Consider the following 21,526-nt stretch of genomic DNA (forward strand, 5'->3'; position numbering starts at 1 on the left):
GTTCAGGAAAATCTAGCGGCGTATTTTAATTCCTTCCCGCTACTATTCCCCTCCGCTTCCGGATTGTAAATCTGATGCGGCCTCGGCACGAGTTCGCAGATATAGTGGATGTGCTCCAGCAGACACTGTTTAGCGGCGACATACAAAGGGCTCGCGTTGAAATGAAAATCCTTCTCGCACTGGGCTTGCCCGAATTCCAACTCCTGGCACTTCTCGATGCTGAATCTCGCGCCCAATATTACGCAGTATTTCAAGATCTTCAGATTGAACTCTTTGCAGGAGAGAATGCTCAAGCAATCGTCGAAATCCAAGTCCTTGAGTAACTGCGCCAACTCCATAGGATTGTTGCCGGCGCTGGCGTGGCAGCATCGTAATTTCACCTGCGACAGGAACCAATTCCGATCCAACTGAATGCTCTTCACGGTGGACGGATTGAACGGTCTGCACTGATCGAGCTCTAACGGCGACAGATCATAATATTGTACAGTCAGCTTGTTCAACAGGCTGACCAGGCCACCATGTTTTCTGGCCAGCTTGGTGGTCTGTAGGATGTCCATAATCTTGACAAGATCATTCTTCGACAATTGATCGACAGCGTCCTCCGCGCTGGTGGTCAACAGGATCTCCACTCTACGGCTGGCAATTTTCGCCGCCATTCTCGATAGAGCAAGATACTTGGTGGACAAGAGTCTCGGTATCAAGGTCATTATAACCGCGCCGCTCTGCGAGTGATGCGCACCCTCGATGCACTGTAGCAGCCGTTTGATAAAACTGGGTCGCGATAGATCCGTACATTTGGTCGCTATCGCTTGCACCAACAGTCCGCTGGCCGCCGGGTTTCTGTGTATAGCCGTGGTCAGAAGATCCCTTACCGGAGACTCCACAGCGATGTCCACGGCTTCCTCTATATGGTTGACCAACAGCCACGTGAGCGGTTCCACGTCGTTGAGATTCTCGCATATGTAGTCGCAGAATAATATGATTCCTCCTCTCCTGATAATCTGATTGTTTATACTACCATTCATATAATCGGACGTGAGCTTTTTCTCGCTCGGTCGAAGATGTATGACGACATAATCGGTGCTCTCGCTGGTACCCAACACCTTTGACCAGAAGGACATCTCGTTGTATCCCAGCAGGATCATTAGATAGGCCCACTGACACGTCACTGTCGGGCATACGTTTCCGATGCCGAGCATCAAGCAAGTTCAAGTCGTCGACGAGCAGCTTCTCCTCGTCGGACACGTTGCGTCCTTGAATCATTTGCATTGTCGCGTTCGCCACCTTGCAATGGCTGCCGGATTCGAACATGTGAATGCACAATTGCAGGAAGAAAGCGAACTGATGCACCAGATAATTGTCATCCGCCGTGTAATCGGAGAAACCGACGAAGGGATCCAGGGATTTGTGATTCACCAGTCCGAGTAGATTGAACACCTTCCCGCTTATCAGGTTGATCACCTTGAATATAAATCGGGCAAATATATGTTCCGGTGGCATTTGGCGCGACTGGATGCTCAAGGCGTTCAAAGGATCCGTGGAACATTCGTGGGAGGAAGAGGAAGAGTCGGAACATTGATGTGGCGAGAACAGGGGCGACACATCTGTTACACATATATTGAGATCCAAGAGACGCGCCAGCATAGCCTCTTCCTTCGCGCAGGAGATTAATGAGAGCAGGACGACGTTGATCATGCCTAGCCATCGCTTCAGTTTCAGACTCGACGCTGTCGTGGATATCGATGCGGTAAAGAGTATCTTGAGGAGAGGATCCACCGGTCGGAAAACCGTAGGCGAGACAGCCGCAAATAGCTTCACCAGTGCGACGTGCGCTTTCTCGGATTCTATCCTGAGCTTTCCAGCGGCCAATATCGGAAGCACAGTGTCCATAGTCAGTCTGGACCATCTTCGCCACTTCTCCTCGCCGTTTCCATCGCCGCTGAATCTAGACTCTGCCAGACACAGCGCCAAAAGCTCGACTATCTCGTGATACTCCACCAGACGCAGCAGCATGGCTATCAGCACATCCCTCGTTGTTTCCAATTCCCGCTGCTCGATCACGCTCGAGCTTCCGTTGCGAATGAGGAATATATCCTCGATAACGGGCGCTAGCGCAGGTATACAATGCGTGATCGCCGGTTGTCCGCTTGCCATCAGACCGTCACATAACTGGATTATCTTCGGTATACCTATTATCGCTTTCGAGTGATTCTTCTCGTAGGATAGGTGCACCAAGAAATTGAATATCCTCGGCAGAAGATCTTCGGTCTGCTGTACGTGACCCTCTTCGATAAATTCGAACTGCTTCAATACGAATCCGATGAATATCTTATCGGAATCAAGGAGACAGTAATTGACCTTGAGTTGAACCAGTTGACTCAGTAGCATCAGAACTTGGCACTGCAATGCGATGTTACTCGTGACGGTGTATTGTTTCAAAGACTTTATAACCATTGGCTCAAAGAGACGAATGAATGATGCTACCGACGTCTTTTGATCCGAGGATCGCGCCAAAGTTTTAAAAACCGACGAAAATTTCCGATCGCCTTTTCTGCGTAGCAATCCTATCCACCTGTGAAAATGTAATTTATGATTTAATAAAAATATTTAATTTTTTATTTAAATTATTTATAACAAATTTATTGTATAGAAAATTCATTTTAATAAATGATAGATTATATATATAGATATAAAATATAGATATAAATATAAAATAAATTATAATGATATTAATACAATTCAAGAACAGCTAATTTTTAATTTAATATTGTAGATTTAATGAATTTTTGTTTAAGAAATTAAGCAAAAAATTATTAAAATAAAATAAAATTTAATTTATCTATTTAATAGAAATATGGTTTATTGATTTATATTTTAAGATCTGTTTTGCTTAATGTTAAGAAAAATTAAATAGCCGCAATAAGTAAGTATATAAATTAAAGTCAAGTGAAAAAATTAAATATTAACATAGTTTACATATCAGAATAATTACCCGGTATCCGGTTCGTTTTCACCCCTGCAATTATTCCCGATGCATTTGATCGTATTGGCCATTTGCCTGGCTGGATATTGAAAGCACTGATTGTAAAAACCTCCGATGTCATCTCGCAGAGTACCGCAACGATCCGTAATTTTCTGCACGTCCAGCTCGCTCCACTGTGCGCACACATTTGTGCCAAACAAGCATTTCAACAGTTGTTGCACGCATCGAACCGTCGCCGTAGGCGACAACACGACGGTGGTTTTCAGATAAGACAACACCTCCTCTGCTATTTTACTCGCTTCGTTGACGGATGCGATTTCGAGGATCTGTGAGAGAACATCTAGCATCGCGTTCAGCAGAGAAACGTACATTTCGCTAGCTTCATGCTGTAGAGTGACCAAGTAATTGGAATGTGCCGCTTTCAAAATGTCATGTATTCTCATGTAATGCGGTATCCCGACGAACGTTCCCATATGTTCCTTTCCGCTTCTTAAACCAATCCTCTCACCCTTCTCCTTCGACTTCTGCTCCGACATAATTTTCTTCTTCGGTGACAACGTTTGCGTGGACTGATAAGGACGAAAATACGGGCTTGGCACTGGCTTGTATCAGCTGCACCTCGTCGACGACGTGGACGAAGATGTTGAGAACTCTGGTGATGTGCGTCAATAACAATTCCATGTATCTGTCCTTCGAGATGTTCCACATTTTTGTCGAATCACTACCGGCTTTAAAACTGCAGACGGCCAATCCGGAGGCCAAATTGCCGGCGAGGAGGATCAGATGTCGATGGGTGGACAAGTCCAAGCTGATGGTCGACGACGTTAACAGGGGCAAAGTCAATGATAAGAGACCGCTGCTCACCGGAGACGAAATCATCTCGTTCGCGAAATTGATGTCGCTGGTATCTGATCGGTCGCTATTCTTCTTAGATTTCTTCGGCAGGGTCTTCATTAAAATACAATCCCATCCTCTCGCGTAAACCGTGGTCGGGTAAGTCTCGCTCAAGCGGAAAAGAGTCTCGCAGCATCCGTAAATGAGATATTTCGAGGAATGTACCGTTAGTATCTCCGTTAAAATGTTAACTATGCGCGAGAGGGAATATTCCACACTGGAATCGTAATTTACGCCATTATAATGATTCAGATAGACAAAGGGCTTGACAGACGTGTTCACGAACGGCTTATGTTTGTCCTGGTAAGATGACAGTTCCGAGATACTTGATGTTACAGCGCTTAAAAATTGTTGAGTATATTGCGTAGCCTTTCTAGTAACAGTGTCCTCTTGAGGATGTCGGAAATATAAACAAGGGATACTCCTGGAACAAAAAGTGCAAGGTGGTATCGATTCAAAAGATATATGATTAATAAAATGTGACAAAAAACTTTATAAATGTGTCTTACTTAACAATAGCTTCCGACGCGGCGTGTCTCACCCTTTGGTCTGGATCACCCAATAAAACTATTATAACATCAATAAAATGCTCTTGGAACAACGATTGTCTTGTTATGTGTTCTATCGTTATATAGGACAATTTACTCAACAAGTCAACTAATTTTACTTTTACCAGAAAATAGGGATTTTTTACAAGTTTTGGCAATATAGTCAAGATTGCAAGACCATGTTCATTGCTGACGGAATCTAGTAATTCTGATAAGCAGAGATTCAACGCATCTAATGTTTGACGACAGGTTGTTGCAGAATCATCATTCAAGCCCTACAAATTTGACAAAAGTAAGTTAAAAATTTAAGGAGAAATATCTTAGTTTTTAAAAGAACATTGTTGTATAAACTTACATTTAAAAGTAGCTTTATCAAGTCTTCTAACGATACTGTCTTATGTCTTTTCTGAATTGAACATTCCGTTTCAAAGTTCTGGAAGGAACCGCCATGCTGAACAAATACAGACTTCAAAAAGATTCCGATCAGCATTGCTATGTTGCCCCTGATTTGAGGATCTGAATGATTCGCAAATAGTAAAATGTCTGCAATAAATTGATTCTCATTGCAGCTTGACTCTTTGGTTACGGTCATCGTAAACAAATGTGGGTAAAGCTTCAAGATGTAACCCACGCATGTTAGAGCGAGAGACTTTACGCTGACGCGAAATAATTTGTCCGATACTAAATGCCCGGGTTTGCCCGCCAGCAAGAAGGACGACACCAGATAGCGGCAACAATACTTGACAGGCATATCCGAGTCCGTAAAATTTCCGACATCTGTCTCGTACAATGCGAAATCCAAAGAAGATTTTTTCGGGGAAGCAAAGGACAGAGTGGCCTCTTCGGAGTAATCCTCCTTCGATCGTTCACTTTGCAGGCTCGGATATGGCGTTTTCTCCGATTTTTCAATTTCACTTTCGAGATCGCTACCTTCTTCCGTAATTTCGTCATCTGAAAAACATTGAAAGCTAGTATTTGTAAAGTTATTATGCGAGTTACGTTTATGCATACTTGTTCTTACTATTAATAGCTCCAATTTTCAGACCGCAATAACTTTCCGATATCTTCTCTTCCATATCTGTCACATCGTCGCTCGTTTCACATTCGTTTTGCGTTGTTTGTGGATTAGATGTGACTGGCACAATCGTTTCCGTATCCGCAATCCACTTTTCTATATTCGGTGTAATCTCAGGAATATCAGGTTCCTGTATCAAGTTCAAGATGGAATCGGAATTTCCACCATAAGCGGTACTTGCACTAGAAATACTCATTTGACCCAGTGAAGGGGCGCACGCATTTTGATTTATCAATATCCTGCTTTGACTTATGCCTTCTGAGGACAATAAAACAGATACTAATGACTTTGGGGGCATTTTTAAAAGTTGTGCCAAGGTCTCTAAAGCTGCATTTATGACATTATGATCGGAATGCCATTTTGTATAATGCAAACACAATTCATAAATGTTTAATAGATTATCTATCTGTTGCATCTCAACATCTTGAGGCTCTAAGGGTTTACATATATAAGGTAAAATCACTCTCAGACAGCCAAACCCGCCTATAATAGTAGATGGGTAATCTTCAACATTTCTCGTGGATGTCATTATATCTGTAATAGAAATGAAATATATCAATTTAATAAATAAACAAGTTAATTGAAATCAATTTTTGCACATATGTATAACAATTTATATTTACTATACCTAATAGATAATTTAATACATAATTTAAGAAGAACTGTGGCTTTCTGCAATTTATACATGTTGCCAAAATCATATTTGCTGCTGCTCTACGAAAAGCTGCTTGAGAAGAGGTAATATTTTCAATGAATGCTTTTAACAAGTTCTAAAACAGATTTAATATTTTTAAAACTTATGATAATATAAAACTTCATAATTATAAGTATAATGTCAAGGCACTTACCTTAACATCCTTATCTGTCATAAAAGGTCCTAACACTTTTAAAATTAATGGTAATGACTGCGATAATGTTTCAATCACCGTATCTTCAGATCGATGCGCAATGATTACTATACAAGGTATTAGATTTGATACATAAGCTTTACCCCTTGAGGGACGTATCATATGACTTAGTAAACCAAATCTCCAAAGAGCAGCCCTCAATATACGTGCAGGTCCATTTCTTTTTATTTCATTGTAAAGCTCTATCTGAATCTTAACAATGTTGCTGTCAACCATTGCCTAAGGAAAAAATAAATCATACATATATATATATATACATATATAAAATTGATTATATAAATATATGTGTTGCATATCTTATGCTAGAGTTTCATGAGCTATTTGCTATCAATATCTCGTTACAAGTTTTATAACAGATAATGCTGTTGGCATAAAAATATATAAATACAATTATACTTTTATAATTTTATTAAGAGATTCATCCGCAACCATCCTGACATCCGATTCATTGTCATTGCACAAAGCTAGCAGTGTTTCAACAGTAGCGGTGAGAATTTGTGGAAACTTGGGATTCTGTCTGACAGTTGGCGAACATATCCCATCGACAATGATTGTGCAACACGATATCTTCTCTTTCCTATTCAAATATAGAAATTTATTTTCATTGAACAGTCTTGATAGATTTATGTCAGAGAATGTTTATTGTTTATATACCTTGCTCCGGAATCCGACGAGATGTCCGATTCTCGTAGCGCATTTAACGTTTCCACAGCCTTCAATACATTATTCAAGTGAGCCATGCCGTATTAAAAAAAAATTGCTAGTTTCCTCAATAAATTTTCCTCAAATCGTGTGATTGACGAGTGACATTTTGTTACTCCTGACAGCGCATTTTTGACAGATCATGACACCGCGAAATACTACATCGCTACACGCTGGCCGATGCCATACTCGGAACCAGCTGTTCGGCGTTCGGAGTACGCTCGGTGTGCATTCGGGTGAGATCGTACGTAGACGTAGAGGGAGAGAGATAGACTTCTCCGCTCGAAGACTCAAATCATCAAAGGAGTGACATTTCCGAGCGCCTAAGGGGATACGTTTTGATCACATATATATAAAACACTGTGGTTTCCATATATACTGTCATACTACTGGAAAACTATAGGTAACATTACGTTTATTATTTTCTTACAATGTATAGAAACATAGTCTAAAGTAATTTGCGACGCATTCCAATAATGATATAAAACATTATTATTATTATTATTATATGTATATATTTGTTATATAATAATTATAATAATAATTATTATATATTATTATATAATTGTTAATTATTAATGTTTAATTCATTATTATAATATTCATATATAATAATTAATAATTATATAAGTATATTAAATAATTTACATATATAGATACATATATATAATAAGAAAGTTTTTGAGGGATACTTATTAGATTAATTAAATAAAAGATAATTAAAAAAACATAACATTCTCTAAGTATAAGTTATAAAATAAATGTAAAGCTTTGATGTAACAATTAAAGAGAGAGAGATAATATATATACATATAGATATAATTAAAAATACTTCATACATACTTAATATACTTAATATACCTTAATATACTTATACATATACAAAAGATACTTAATATACAAAAATCTTACAAAATAGAATTGTGAGAGTGAATGAGGACAAACTGGTAAAAAAATCAAGACAGAATATGAAAAGAGAAATAAGAATTACAAAAGCGCAAGTTATCAGAATTCGCATGTCTTCGCTTTTATTACAGTGCCAGAAAATTTAATTATATCATTTTTATTTTATCGTTCTGTATACTTAGAAATTTATGAACGTTTCATACTTTATTTTTGTTGTATTGTTTATGTGCACACATTATTCATTCTCGAAAATTACTTCATTTTAAACTTGATTTTTATTCTATTCATTTTTAATGTCACTTGCTTTTTCATTTCATTACATATCAAAATTTCAAAAAATTTTTTCACGTATTTACATAGCTATAAAATACTTATTATCAATTCATCTGCTTTATTTTTCATTTCTTTCTTTATTCAGAGAGAATTAGTGGTTCTTCATATGGTTCACACAACTTCACTTATATATATTCTTATATTTATTTTTATTCGTCATATTCAAATTAATAGATACTATTATTAATTGTTTTACAATACTTTATGTTTTATTTTTTTAACGTATACATACGTTTCTGTCTAGATGAGTACAATAAAAATAAGAACGGAATGTGTGTGTGGTGTTCTGCTCTCTATCTATATAAACACACACATATATGTATATACATGTTATTTGTGAAGAAGAATTAGAAATAATAAAAATGTATTATTAAAATATCATAAGACCTGTTCGTGTTAATAAAATTGCGGAGTCTTTACATGACACGTGTCTGTGAAAGAAATTAAAGTTATTAAATATCGTAGAAATGAATTTCTAAAGCTCTAATCTTTAACATACTCTATACATATATATACTACATGATATGTACTCACACACATGTATATGCACAAAGAGTATTAAAAATAAATCCGAGTGTATAACTTTTAAACCTTGAGTCACTCCCACATTGATAATATAATTTCGCAGTTTATAATAAAGTTCTTAACAAGAGATTATATTGAAGATATTATATTAAAATATGCTGTATTTTTTGCTATAATTATCTTGATCAATTATAAGAATAATATAAAAAATAGTGATTTAAAAAACTAATTTTTACAAGATTTTCAAAATAACCTTTGAGTCAAAATAATACTATTTATGCATCACTTCAAATGTTACAATTTTTGAAGCATTTTTAAAAATATTTTTAAACTATTCAGTCATCCCTTTATATACACTTTGTACATATAATTTATACATATATATATGTATATAAATAATTCGATCATAATTTTGTACATTTTTTAATAAGATATAAATTTTTTTAAGATCTCTTAATATATTAATTGATATATGTATATAAATTTTTTCATTATATTCTTTTTTAATAATTATGTGCTGTTTTCTTATCAGTTCTTAATAAGGAAGAAAAATAAGAAAAGTAATTATATAAGGATATTCATATATAGCTATAGTATCATTTATAATTCACACTTAAATCTTATATTTCAATATGAATAATAATAGGAATAATATATTAATGACAATGATAAGAAATTTATCGTCCAATTATTGTTGGCTCATCAGCCATAGCTATTTCTTCAGTAGGTGCTTTATCCCTTTTTCTTTTTCTTGAAAAAATCATGAAGATAAAACCAGACATGAGATTGATTAAAAACACGATCCACGCAAGAACAAGCGAATAATCATATTTTATCGATGCACCTTTTGGAAAAATTGCACTAACGTATTTACTTTGATAGTCAATAGAAGAAAGCAGTACTTGTATCACCACCATGTTGCAAGCAGCTGCAAAAAATGAAGACATGAAATTAAATTTTATGTACACATATATATACATATTTTTACAAAAATAACATTTCTTTAATATAAAAAAATTTATAATTTTTATAATTTAAATACTTAACTTTCTTTACAATTTCTGAATTTTTTATACTATTAATTTATATTTATATTTTTTAATTTTCTGTTGCAAAATCTGTGTATTCTAGATGGAAAAAAATCATTTTTGTAAAAAAAATTTTATTTTAATTGAAAAGAAAAATATAGTTAGCATCTTTTTTTATCAAAGTTTAAGAATCTCGTACTTAATAGAAAATCATTTTCAGGAGACAATTCTGCAATTGTACTATTTTTTTAGTTTATATAGACATTTTATTTTCTAATAATAGTCACAACTCACAAAATAAAGTTTTTGAGCTATAGTGGCTTAAATCTAACATCTCATTGCTTAAGTTATCAGTGCAATAAAGTATAAATAGTTCTTTATGTTCGTCGTTCTCATCATATTTTGTAAAAATACATATTGTTGTGTTTATGACATGCAGAATCACGTGTACACACACACACACAAACACACACACATACACAGAGCTACGAGAGTTTCGAGTTTATATATATATATATATATATTATTATTATTATTATTATATTGTTCTTAACTTAGAACAACATTTCGGGGATTATTAAGACACATGCCTCATTTATTTATTACTTGATATTATCTTTTGTAATCGATTGTAAACACTTTACTTTTACTACATTTTTTTACAGATTTTCCTAAAAAAGTTAAAGATCGAGAAACAGGGACATTAAATGAATCTTTCGATCTATTTTTAAATGTTTTATGTAATAATATATAAAAAATATATAAAAATATTAAAAATTGAAAAGTTTTACAGATTTGCAACTTTTCGCGTAAAATCTATCCTGCATCATAAAATTTTATTTTTTATTTTAACTTTATTAACGTATATTGGATGCAACTTTGTCTTACAAATTATGCAAATTTAGATTAAAATTAAAATTACAGTTTTTTTCATAATTTTTCAACTTTATACAATATAGAAATTTAATAAAAATTAATACCAAATAATTTTAAAATGTATAAAGTAAATAATAATAAATAATAATATAAGTTATGGCATAAATAGTGATATTTATTTATATAAAATAATTTTGAATCTAAAATATAATTTTAAGTGTGCACTATAACTATAATAATTTGAGAACTTACCAAAGACGTACAACGGAAATGTGGATCGAGACATAAATTTTTTTATTAATCGATCTGTTGAAGATGGTCCAAGGGGGGAAATAATTGAAACGTTCAAATTAAATAAAGATTTTAAAACAAGTTTGTTGCGCCTGGCTCTTATTAGCCCGTTTCCTTCCTGAATTTGTATGTACTAAAACTGTTCCATCGTAAAATTACATGGATTGGTAATATTATTCAATAAGCAACAAAACCGGCGCGAGCTAATTATGAACTTTCGTCATTATTGTGTTTATAACAAAATTTTTGTTTCGCTAATACGTTATTTTTGTTATTGTATTATCAACAATTATTTAAAGTATTGCATATAATAATATGGACGAAAATAATGTCTTTCAGATTATCAGATGAAGATATATAATATTTTTCTAAATTTAAAATTGTAAGAGAGTAATAAAAAAAATAATACATATATTTATTTTAATTAAAGAACCGTTTAAGCATCTTAACAAATAATAAACTGAAAAATAAACGTTTTTCGTCATTTCACTTACTATTAGATAAATGTTGATAACACAATATAACCACGAACAATTTACATGATATTTTTAGAATATCTCTCTTTTTGTATATAATTATTATTTAACTCATAAGTACAAAATCGGATTAAAAACTTATTATTGATTAACAACTTATTATATGGATAAAAATTAATATATTATACATAATTACCAGTTATAAAATGTATTCCTCCGGCAAGCCGCTTAAACATATAGCGTGGATTTAGGAATGTGTAAATTGAAAAGCTGCAGCCCAACATCATTACGAAAAGACTGATTAAAGCAAACGAGACTTCAGTCTTGGCGAAATCTGAAAAACATAGGTTGATTAAGTTAGACTATAATACATATTTAGATCGCATATTATAGAATTATATCGGCATATATACCACACATACACCCTCTTGTGTATATGCACATGTATATAAACATACAGCGAATATAAAGTTTCAATACGTTTTATACCAGTCAAACTTAATAAAATTGAATCTCTGATAATAATAATTAAAAAAATAGAAATTTTTAATTATACTTACCCAGCATTGTCAAGTTCACACTTGGATCTAGCTCTATTTGAGTCTGTGTTGGAAACATATCCAAATACTCGCAGTCGGCTGAACAATAATTACATGTATACAATTTATATAATAAACTTATCAAACTTATTTATAAGAAAGAGAATAACTTTTTATTTAAATTTCTTATATTATTAGTTTTTAAACTATTAACAATTTAATTGCTATGCCATTTATATTTAGGTGACGCGTGAATTTCCACAAAGGCCTGTTTGTAGATGACGGTTTTATTTATCCAATTAGAAATAATTTTACAAAATTATAAAAATTTTTACTAGTTATAAAAATATATTAAAAAACAAGAGATATTATTAAAATAATACACTAGAGTTATAAAAAATATATTTCTTTTTCTATTTTTCTATTTATTTGTGTGTGTGCTTTAATCACAAAAAGTTATTATTTCAATTGAAGTTTTATTTATCCTAGTTTGAAATTTATATTATTAAATATTTACAAAAATATTAAACAAAAATAATAAAATATTTGTATATCATTAATTTATTAAAAACTTAAAAATAAACATAAAAATGATATTAATTTTGCACGAAATTTGGGAAGCAATTCAAACGTAATTGTGGTTTTGCAGAATGTTATATCTATAGATTTGGAGGAATGGATAAAAAAAGACGTATTCTTATAAAATATTAAAATATACTTATAGTATATACAATATATTTATATACATTTATGTATATATTGTATATTTCACAGATATACATTCTTGATGTAGTGCAAATCTAAAGAAATGTATATGCAAATGTAACCGGAATTATGTATACTTAAAAAGGTACAAAGATATACCCAGGTAGCACATGAATGTCCAGTCGATATCCATCAAATATCTATTTCTAGACATTCATTTTCAACCTAAAAAGGATCCGCATCAATATATACACACACACAAATGAAAATTAGAAAGTAAAGTTTCCAACTAACTTATTTTTAATACACTTTATTTTTACAAAAGTTTTTACATGTTTTATAAAGATACATCTTTAGACTTTCAATACAATTTTCTTCTTTTTATTAAGGTACTTTTTTATGAATACTAAAAGATCTATGAATCAAAACCCTGTCGATAAAAAGCGGGAATCCTTCTATATTTTCTTTTGCATACTTTGCATTGCTTATCCTTTCGTGCATTTCATCTTTGACATCTTCATTTAAATAAAATCCTCCTTCCTACTGAACGATTTCATTCAAGTGAAGATGTCAAGGATGAAATGCAGAAATGGCTTCGTAAGCAAGACCCCACTTTCCATGGACAAAGTTTTGATTCATGCGTCTTCTTGCTAGACAAGTGCCTCAATAAAGAAGGAAATTATGCTGAAAAGCAATAGATATATCTTTAAAAGATATATAAGCAAAAAAAAGTATTAAAAGAAAACAAATTTTATACTTTCTGTATAACTTCGCCTCGTGTATAAATATATACATTGGAGAGAAAGGAGGGATTTTAAATTATAAATAATAATTAAACTAAATTTGAATGCGTTATTTTTCAATCTCATAAAAAGTTATTTTTACAAAAAAATTACGATCTTTTAAAGAGTTTTGTAATTCTACTTGACAAAACTTTAAGTTACACCAAAAGATCTCTTTATATGAAATTAGTGAAATTGTCTTTCTTTATGTTATACAAATTATAAAAAAACATTCTATACAAATTTAATATAAAAATATAATTCTATAAAATTATATATAAATTAAGTTAATTTAAAAAATTCTAAAACAATATTTTTATTATATTTTGTGAAAAAATAAGTCACTAACACTTACTATAACGTATTAAGTCGGAAGAGTTTTCCGATTCAGGCATCCATCCGGTGATACAGCTTCTCCAGAGACCTGAGTGTTTGGAAATCAATTTTCTGTTAACTTTACCAGAACGGTTTGCTAAAGGTAAACCTTCATCATCTGGTGATTTAACTATGAACCAATGATCAGTTCCTATAGCCACGGACCATATGCATACTGCCAGTCCCACAAGAGCAGTGCAACCCAGAAGAAGTCGCCTTTCAAAAATAACCTAGTAGAAATATTACAATATTTATATATTTCTTTAATTTTAAACAAATATTGATATTTTTTACTCACATAGTACAAAAATCCCGGAAATATTTTAGAGAAATTTTTTTGAAATATCTATGACAAAATTGATAGATAGAAGTCTAAGAAAAAGTTAAGACACAAATATCCATATCAAATTTTAAAAAATTAATGAACGCAAGATATAAATTAAAATAATATTTTCATAAATAATTTACAATTGAAAAATATGTATATGTATGTATATACACACACATACAAACACATATTAGAAAAGTTTATAAAAAATTAAAATTATCTATTATTATTTTATATATATATATCATTTGTATATATAATTTCATATTTTAAATTTTATATATCAACAATAAAATATATATACTATTTTAAATTATATGTTACATTATTATATCAAATATTAACATATATTTTATAGACATAATTTTTTCTTTAATAAAATATCCAAATTTTTATTATTGTATAGAACACAAAAAAATTATAATATAAATTTATACATTATAAATAGTAACTTAATAAATGAAACTAATCATTCTAAAAGGAAGTTTTAAACAAACTTCTAATATAAAATAATGCAGCACATGAGCATGTGGAAAACTATAAGCTTTTTGTATGAAAAAAATATTATGTATAAGCGCTAAAGAGATACAAGATAAAGAATCCCGAATTTTAAAAGTAAAACTGTTTAAGTATAAAATACAATAAATGATTATTAATGAGAAAGCTGAAATTTTTCTAACAGAAACCTTTAGATTATAGAGATAAAGCATGCGTAGATATATAATGATAATAGATGAAGAAATATTATCTGAAAAGATAAATTTCTCACAAAAAACCTACATTCTAAAAAACATAAAACAAATAATAAAAACTGCATATATCTTTGCCTGATATGACATTCTTGAAGATGTTCATCTGATTCTGCGGCTTCTTATCACACTCGAATGGAGACGTTAGATTCCTGAAACGTTGACAAATTTTAAACTAAAATTTACTTAGTTTTTAAAGAAATAAAAGATATAATCGTGAGAGAATACATCAAGAAATACTCTACTTTTAAAATCATATTTATTATTAGACTAATTTTCTTTGGTCGATCCTCTTTGTTTAATTTATGTATTCGCGAATATAAGAATTTATTAAAATAAATTTAATTGAAGAAAGTAATATGCAAATTCAATATATATTATAAACTTATAAATCAGATAGCACAGAAATTTACTTTATTACATCTTAAACTAAACACTAATAAATGTTTTGTTGCTTTTTAAATCAATTATTTCTTAGCGTCTTTGCAATAAACTTTGATTTAATTTAATTTAATTAATTTTTTCCATATTAAAATTCTAATCATTTTAATTATTTAATTTTATTCCATTGTTTGATCTTAAATAAACATAACTGATGTTAAATAGTCGAATAGATAAATCATTAAATTAATCTATAACATTTATATTTCTTATCGTAAATCTAGTAATTAATTAATTAGTTAATTTAATACATAAAAATTTTTTGTTATGGCAACTTCCTAATATGTGCTAGTCTAATCTATAATCATATTTTGTTACTTCGATTTATTATTTTATTACAATTTATTACATTGATTTGTACATTATAGATATTAAAATGCTAGTAGTATATATTAGTAGTATATACTAGCAATTATAATCATGACTTTGCAGCACAATGTGCTGCGTTTTCATTAAGTTAATATTAATCTTAATTTTGTTAATACAAGAAAATTAGAATATTTAACAAAAACAATCACATTATTAAATATGATATATAGAACACCGTTGGACAAATGTAGCTTATTAAGAATAAATAACATATCAAAAACATTATTCAAGATCATAGACACGAATGACAAAAAACTTATTAGTAAATAATTAAAACTACAAGATAATCAACAAACACTTCAAACACGTGAAACACTTTTAGTTACACTTGCTGAAACATTAAATTCAAATATTATAGCGCATCTAGTTAAACATGCACACAATTTATAGAAAATATTTTAGATCACAATAAAAAAACTTTGAAAACAATAAATTATAGAGTTTATTTATAGGGAAATGAAGAACGCTCTAAAATTAGTAGCGTTTCGACGGTATTTTGTAAACATAATCACGCGACCAGTTAATTAATTTTTATGTACTTGGCCTCGTGACACCACCGCGTTGCTTGATTACACTGTACAAAAATTATATATAATATTACAACCATTGTAGTACGTAATTTTTGGACCATCTGTATAAAGGTATATTTATTTATATTAGAGTAAAAGTTTATCTTGCGGATACATATATATTTTAATAGTGTTTTTATTTTAAAAGCGTTCGTAATTTTGTGCAAAATAAATATAAAAAATAAAATGAAAACTACGAAAATTGATACCTTGGAAATTATTTCAAAAATTTCCAATATTTTTTATATTTTTTATAAATTCATATATAAATTTGTCATATATATAGATTTGAATTTCATCGACTATCGATGCAGCTTTTTAAATGTGTTAGCGATTTCATTTCTTGATAATTAAATTATTTAAATATTTAAATCTTGTATTTCTGTATTATCTGTTATCGACATTTATCATTGTGTCTTAACTCTCTCTTCTAAGTAGATTTCTATCTACTTCTAAGCAAATCTCTAATATTGTCACAATTTTTTATTGATTAAAATAACACGAACTGTGAACTAGTTTGCATATGCCAGCGTTTAGTTAAATGCTAAAGATCTACCTAATTTAATGATATGTGCATTCAAATAAATTATTATAGTACGTATATTATACCTTATTGTACAAAGCCTCTGTGCGATTTTCCATGTCGTCTTCTGTTTCTCCCTGCCTTTTGGTAGCAATTCAAGAATGCGTGTCTGGCACGTGCGATTAGTCGATAATGGCTTCAACGACGTTCTCAAAAAGTGTTTATAACTTAACTTGGACCAACAACCTGGCAAGACAGAAAAAGGTCACATGCACAAGAATACATTTTTATATTTATTAGGTTAATGCAAAACATTTGTCATATTTCTCAAATAAAATTACAAATGGAATAATATACAGAATATTTCGTTCGTTTGACAAATATCAGAAAATCACGAAATTTACAAGGAAAGTCATTCTAATTTTGAAATCTAGTTTCATCTTCTTAAAATGAAATACCATATTTTGGACAAAATCTTCGATTCCAGCTGTTTCGATAATAAAAAGATAAAAGGTAACGTTCCTAAAAAATTGCAAATCACTCATATTTTAGCTAGTATCAATGCAACTTCGATAAAATTTTATAGATTAATGTACTTGCAACTTAAAACAAATTCATATTTACAAAAACAAAAGTAATTCTTTAATGTTGAAATTTCTATGATACAAACAAGAAGTGCTAATCGCTAAAATATCTCAATCAACAATTAATTAGTTTAAATGAAAAAATGATCTGCAAGCACAGCAAGTCATCTTTAATTAAGGCTATTACAAATAGTCTTAAAATTTATTTCAGTAAATTGGCTACAGCATAATTTTTGTAGACAAAAATCCGTTTTTGAATTAGAAATACTTTAACAAATTCAATCAAAATTGCATCAATATTGGCTAAAATGCGTGTCTTACAATTTGTAAACAATATTACTTTTGCGTCTTCTATAATCATCAAAACAGTTGAAAATCAAGAATATTATCCGAAATATGATATTTTATATGACTGTAGAAATACAAACTAAGAAAATTATGTAGGTCTTGCTATAAACTCAAAATATTTGGCGAATTTTTCACTTGTTAAAATATTTTAGAGGTGTAGCATATCATAACTGTTCGACTGTATATTATCAAAATAATATCATTCATAAAGTCATCTCACTTTCATATATTATTCAAAGAAATATTTTATGAATTAGAATAAGATGCAGTAAGATTTGCACATTGACAAGCTCTCAGCGAATGGACAGCAACATGTTTCCAAGATAAACACTTTGAATAGAGTACTTCTAAAAATAAATTTCTAATCATTGATTTAATATATCCGTCATGTGGTGTGACAGGATGTCCTAGAACTGGTGGAAAAGTTTTTAATGGCAGATTCCTGGTATTATTTGGAGACGATTTAGTAAAAATGTTGAAAGAGGCCATCATTTTTAGCACGTTCCCAATTTTTGTTATTATGTATCCTTATAACTAAGCCTTATATTAAAATTCTATTAAAGCAAACTCTATCTAAAATTAACTGAAGAATGTAGTTCTGTTAATATTTTATTTTCACAAGGCTTAGTTTCCAAAAAAGCCTTTATTTTCAACTGCTTATAATTCGAAATTTATTGGTGTCTCGACATTTTCGCTGAGGAAAAATCATCTCCGAATGATATCAGGAATCTGCATTAAAAACTTTTCCGACAGTTCTGGGACATCCAGTATATATATAATTATTTTAATATAATTATTATTATATATAATAATTATTTCAATATATAATTATTTTAATTATTTTACATAATATATAAAATATAATAATTTGAAATTAATGATAGTCGCCAGTAATAAAATATAATGTTATTATGTTATTTTAATGTACATAGTCAAAAGAACAATAAAATAATAGAAATATATATAAAAGCAACATTTATACAATAATAATAATAATTTTATTTTAATATTTACAATAATATACTCAAATAAACAATTTTTTATTCTTTACTTAACTACTATAACTTTACTTAATCCTATAGAGAAATTATAATTTAGAATTAATAAAAGTTGGTCAAACTTTCAAATTAATGAGATATTTAAATCATATTATTTTAAATTATTGCATATTATGTGTATAATTACTTTATTATTTATAAAATAATTATGTGCACCATATTCATTAATTACTTTATGAATAAATACATTAATAACTAGATATATTTAGTTGAGATCAAAACCTTCTATTTTTGTTGAAAATATTTTTCGATTGCACGCATAGCGGAAGACATAATAGACGCTTATAATTTATCTTGTAATTTCAAATTTATAGCTAGTAAAGTCAACATAAAAAAATTGAGAAGAAAAATCATATTCATAATAATTTATTTAATGAAATGCTATGTAAGATGTATAATATGTTATAAAAAAGTTTCAAATAATCACTATAATCTTTGATCGTTGAATCACATGTTCATCTTATTATTTCTAGATTATTATTTATTGCAGCATGGTCTTATATTTTCGAGTGTAATTTATCTTTCTTGATATGCTATATTTTTTACAAGAAAAATCAAATAGAGTTATATCAAAGAAACGAGATAGTCATAAATTTAAGTTTTCATGTCCCTTTCACAGATCAGAATAAATTTATTACAGTAAATATATGAGCTGAAAAGTTATTTAAATATGCAAATGTACAACTAATGTAAAATTCATGAAATTCAAATTATTACATTTAAAGCTTATTTGCAGTCATCAAATTTAATCATTAATATTTTTTAAATAAATAATAAAGCGATTGAAATCTTTTTAAGATTATTCAGGATCATTATCTTGATAAATTATGTTATGCAAGATATAATATCTTGTATTTTATATACATACTTCACGTAATTTACAATTACTGAACTTTAATGTATAATATAGAATAAAAACATTCGATAGAATCATCAGGAATTATTAAAAAGTATTTTCTTTTACAATATATATTAAAATCAAAGTCATCAAAGAAATGTGTTAATAAATAATTAATTTAACACTTATTTGTAGCTTTATTTTTTTCATTAATAAATAATTCCTTGTTAACAAATACATTTTTAATAGTGAGTGCTGGAGGAAATAAAATAAATAAAACTTTAAAAATTAAAAAATTCAAGTCCAAGATTCTGATAATAAATATATCTAACTAACAACGAGCTATTATTAAGAGCCAAGAGGATTAGCTAACCGCAGATTCCTCTCTTCTAATGAGACTCTCTTAATTAATTCTATAAATTTTTAGTTCCTTAGTTAGATCATTATTATTATGTAAATCTAAAGCATACGACCTTCAATCATGACTTTAGCGATCTCCACGACGATGGATCGCAATAATTCTTCGGTTCTAACTGTTGAGAAATAATACTGGACCAGAAATATCTGGTCGTAGTTGCTCGGAAACATTACACAATGTCTGAATATTTGATAGTTCATCGTCCGAGCACACTCATCCGAGCGCCACAAAGGTCGGAACTCAACTGCCAGTTGAACAACCAAATGTTTATGACTGCATAACTTTTACAATGTATACATAATCTTGAGCATAAAATTCTATTATGAGTTGACATGAAATCACACGATCTGCTGCAACGAACGCGAATTTCTCTGTTGCAGTTTGGCACTGCATCTATCGAGCGAGATTCCAACATCGTCATACGAGTGTCGTATATTATATCACACTCAATTAAAGTGGCATAAGGTGTAAAATCTAAATAACTCAGCGGTAAGACTCCAGAAAGCAAAAGACTCGTCTTCAATTTCTTATTCAGTTTGCACTTCCAATTTTTCTCTAGTCTACAAAAGTAATTTTCTAGCGGTTGTTGATTGAAAAACATTATATAGGACAGATACCTTACTCAGATTTATGCTTCTGTCATGGATAAATGATTGCTATACTCTCTAAATTTCTTAGAGTGAAAACTGAACAACTCATTCCAAAAGAGTAGAATTTTATTCCAAAAGAGTGGAATTTCACTCTTTTGGAATAAAATTCTACTCTTTTGGAATGAGTTGTTCAGTTTTCACTCCAAGAAATTTAGAGAGTAGTATGTCTAATGAGTGCACACTCTCGCGCCACCCTTTACTACACTTATATTTATTTATTTAGATCTTGACTAACTACGAGTTCATGTGGCGAGATGTAAAAATCTTAAACGACCTATGGAATTCATGGAAAGAGATTAATATTCATCAAAAATTAAAAAACACTTGAATGACACGGAAAATCTGCATTACGCTTATTTCTTATCGCTAGATGATTTGTTGAAAGTTTAAACGGCGATCAATGTAATTTCAACTCATAAAAAAAATTATGGTAGCGCTTAAAATTATACATATATACATTGTGAAAGTCACGTGGTCATAAACACATTTGATTAGTTAACAGTTGAGTTTCGATTTTTGTGAGTCTCGAATTGAATGAGCGCTCAGGCGATAAACTATTAAATGTTCGACGTTGTGCAATGTTTCCAAGCAACCACGTATTTCTGTTCTCAAATGCTAAAACCTAAAAAAGAATTGTCGCGATTAATTATCGTGGAGATTGTTGAAATTAATCTCATTAAAGATCATATGCATTTTTTAGCTCGA

General features: G+C 30.2%; 4 protein-coding genes across 7 annotated transcripts; all 4 read right to left on the bottom strand.

Moving 5' to 3' along the window:
• Nucleotides 1–2: 2 nt before the first annotated feature.
• Nucleotides 3–1,264, bottom strand: LOC146720425 (huntingtin-like). The gene has a single exon (XM_085488649.1). It carries the CDS (start codon nucleotides 1,197–1,199, stop codon nucleotides 3–5), a length of 1,197 nt encoding a protein of 398 aa, XP_085344775.1. The 5' UTR covers nucleotides 1,200–1,264.
• LOC146720426 (huntingtin-like) lies at nucleotides 1,199–3,456 on the bottom strand. The gene is made up of 3 exons (XM_085488529.1): nucleotides 2,993–3,456; nucleotides 1,351–2,572; nucleotides 1,199–1,294 (listed from the first exon to the last, which is right to left on the bottom strand). Exons 1-3 carry the CDS (start codon nucleotides 3,454–3,456, stop codon nucleotides 1,199–1,201), a joined length of 1,782 nt encoding a protein of 593 aa, XP_085344655.1.
• Nucleotides 3,416–7,337, bottom strand: LOC114929665 (huntingtin). Its single transcript, XM_029301273.2, has 8 exons — nucleotides 7,063–7,337; nucleotides 6,805–6,985; nucleotides 6,349–6,627; nucleotides 6,129–6,270; nucleotides 5,447–6,034; nucleotides 4,781–5,376; nucleotides 4,387–4,700; nucleotides 3,416–4,301 (listed from the first exon to the last, which is right to left on the bottom strand). Exons 1-8 carry the CDS (start codon nucleotides 7,146–7,148, stop codon nucleotides 3,488–3,490), a joined length of 3,000 nt encoding a protein of 999 aa, XP_029157106.2. The 5' UTR covers nucleotides 7,149–7,337; the 3' UTR covers nucleotides 3,416–3,487.
• Nucleotides 7,338–7,908: 571 nt separating this feature from the next.
• LOC114929696 (transmembrane protein 114) lies at nucleotides 7,909–20,427 on the bottom strand. 4 transcript variants are annotated; one of them, XM_085488510.1, is made up of 7 exons: nucleotides 17,012–19,731; nucleotides 16,373–16,407; nucleotides 15,102–15,175; nucleotides 13,927–14,176; nucleotides 12,106–12,183; nucleotides 11,742–11,879; nucleotides 7,909–9,802 (listed from the first exon to the last, which is right to left on the bottom strand). In XM_085488510.1, exons 3-7 carry the CDS (start codon nucleotides 15,111–15,113, stop codon nucleotides 9,552–9,554), a joined length of 729 nt encoding a protein of 242 aa, XP_085344636.1. In that variant the 5' UTR covers nucleotides 15,114–15,175; nucleotides 16,373–16,407; nucleotides 17,012–19,731; the 3' UTR covers nucleotides 7,909–9,551. The 4 variants fall into 4 exon arrangements, with proteins under 4 accessions (XP_085344636.1, XP_085344634.1, XP_085344635.1 ...); XM_085488508.1 differs by lacking the exons at nucleotides 15,102–15,175; nucleotides 16,373–16,407 and adding an exon at nucleotides 20,227–20,427 and having other exon boundaries at nucleotides 17,012–17,171; XM_085488509.1 differs by lacking the exon at nucleotides 16,373–16,407.
• Between the last annotated feature and the right edge of the window lie 1,099 nt (nucleotides 20,428–21,526).

The sequence above is a fragment of the Nylanderia fulva genome, unplaced genomic scaffold (assembly GCF_048542155.1).
Source record: "Nylanderia fulva isolate GAGA-0341 unplaced genomic scaffold, ASM4854215v1 Scaffold7, whole genome shotgun sequence".
Lineage (NCBI taxonomy): Eukaryota > Metazoa > Arthropoda > Insecta > Hymenoptera > Formicidae > Nylanderia > Nylanderia fulva.

What these genes read in the sequence shown, in the direction of transcription:
- LOC146720426 (XM_085488529.1), bottom strand. Translation starts at nt 3,456, where the DNA reads ATGGGAACGTTCGTCGGGATACCGCATTACATGAGAATACATGACATT. An exon ending in GAAAACGAACCGGATACCGG is followed by an intron (nt 2,573 to 2,992) that starts GTAATTATTCTG and finishes ACATTTTCACAG; the next exon opens with GTGGATAGGATTGCTACGCA. An exon ending in CGGCGGATGACAATTATCTG is followed by an intron (nt 1,295 to 1,350) that starts GTGCATCAGTTC and finishes CGAATCCGGCAG; the next exon opens with CCATTGCAAGGTGGCGAACG.
- LOC146720425 (XM_085488649.1), bottom strand. Translation starts at nt 1,199, where the DNA reads ATGCTCGGCATCGGAAACGTATGCCCGACAGTGACGTGTCAGTGGGCC.
- LOC114929665 (XM_029301273.2), bottom strand. Translation starts at nt 7,148, where the DNA reads ATGGCTCACTTGAATAATGTATTGAAGGCTGTGGAAACGTTAAATGCG. An exon ending in TCGTCGGATTCCGGAGCAAG is followed by an intron (nt 6,986 to 7,062) that starts GTATATAAACAA and finishes ATATTTGAATAG; the next exon opens with GAAAGAGAAGATATCGTGTT. An exon ending in GAAAATTGGAGCTATTAATA is followed by an intron (nt 5,377 to 5,446) that starts GTAAGAACAAGT and finishes AATGTTTTTCAG; the next exon opens with ATGACGAAATTACGGAAGAA.
- LOC114929696 (XM_085488508.1), bottom strand. Translation starts at nt 17,044, where the DNA reads ATGGAAAATCGCACAGAGGCTTTGTACAATAAG. An exon ending in CAGAGGCTTTGTACAATAAG is followed by an intron (nt 14,177 to 17,011) that starts GTATAATATACG and finishes TATTTCTACTAG; the next exon opens with GTTATTTTTGAAAGGCGACT. An exon ending in TGTGAACTTGACAATGCTGG is followed by an intron (nt 11,880 to 12,105) that starts GTAAGTATAATT and finishes TATGTTTTTCAG; the next exon opens with ATTTCGCCAAGACTGAAGTC.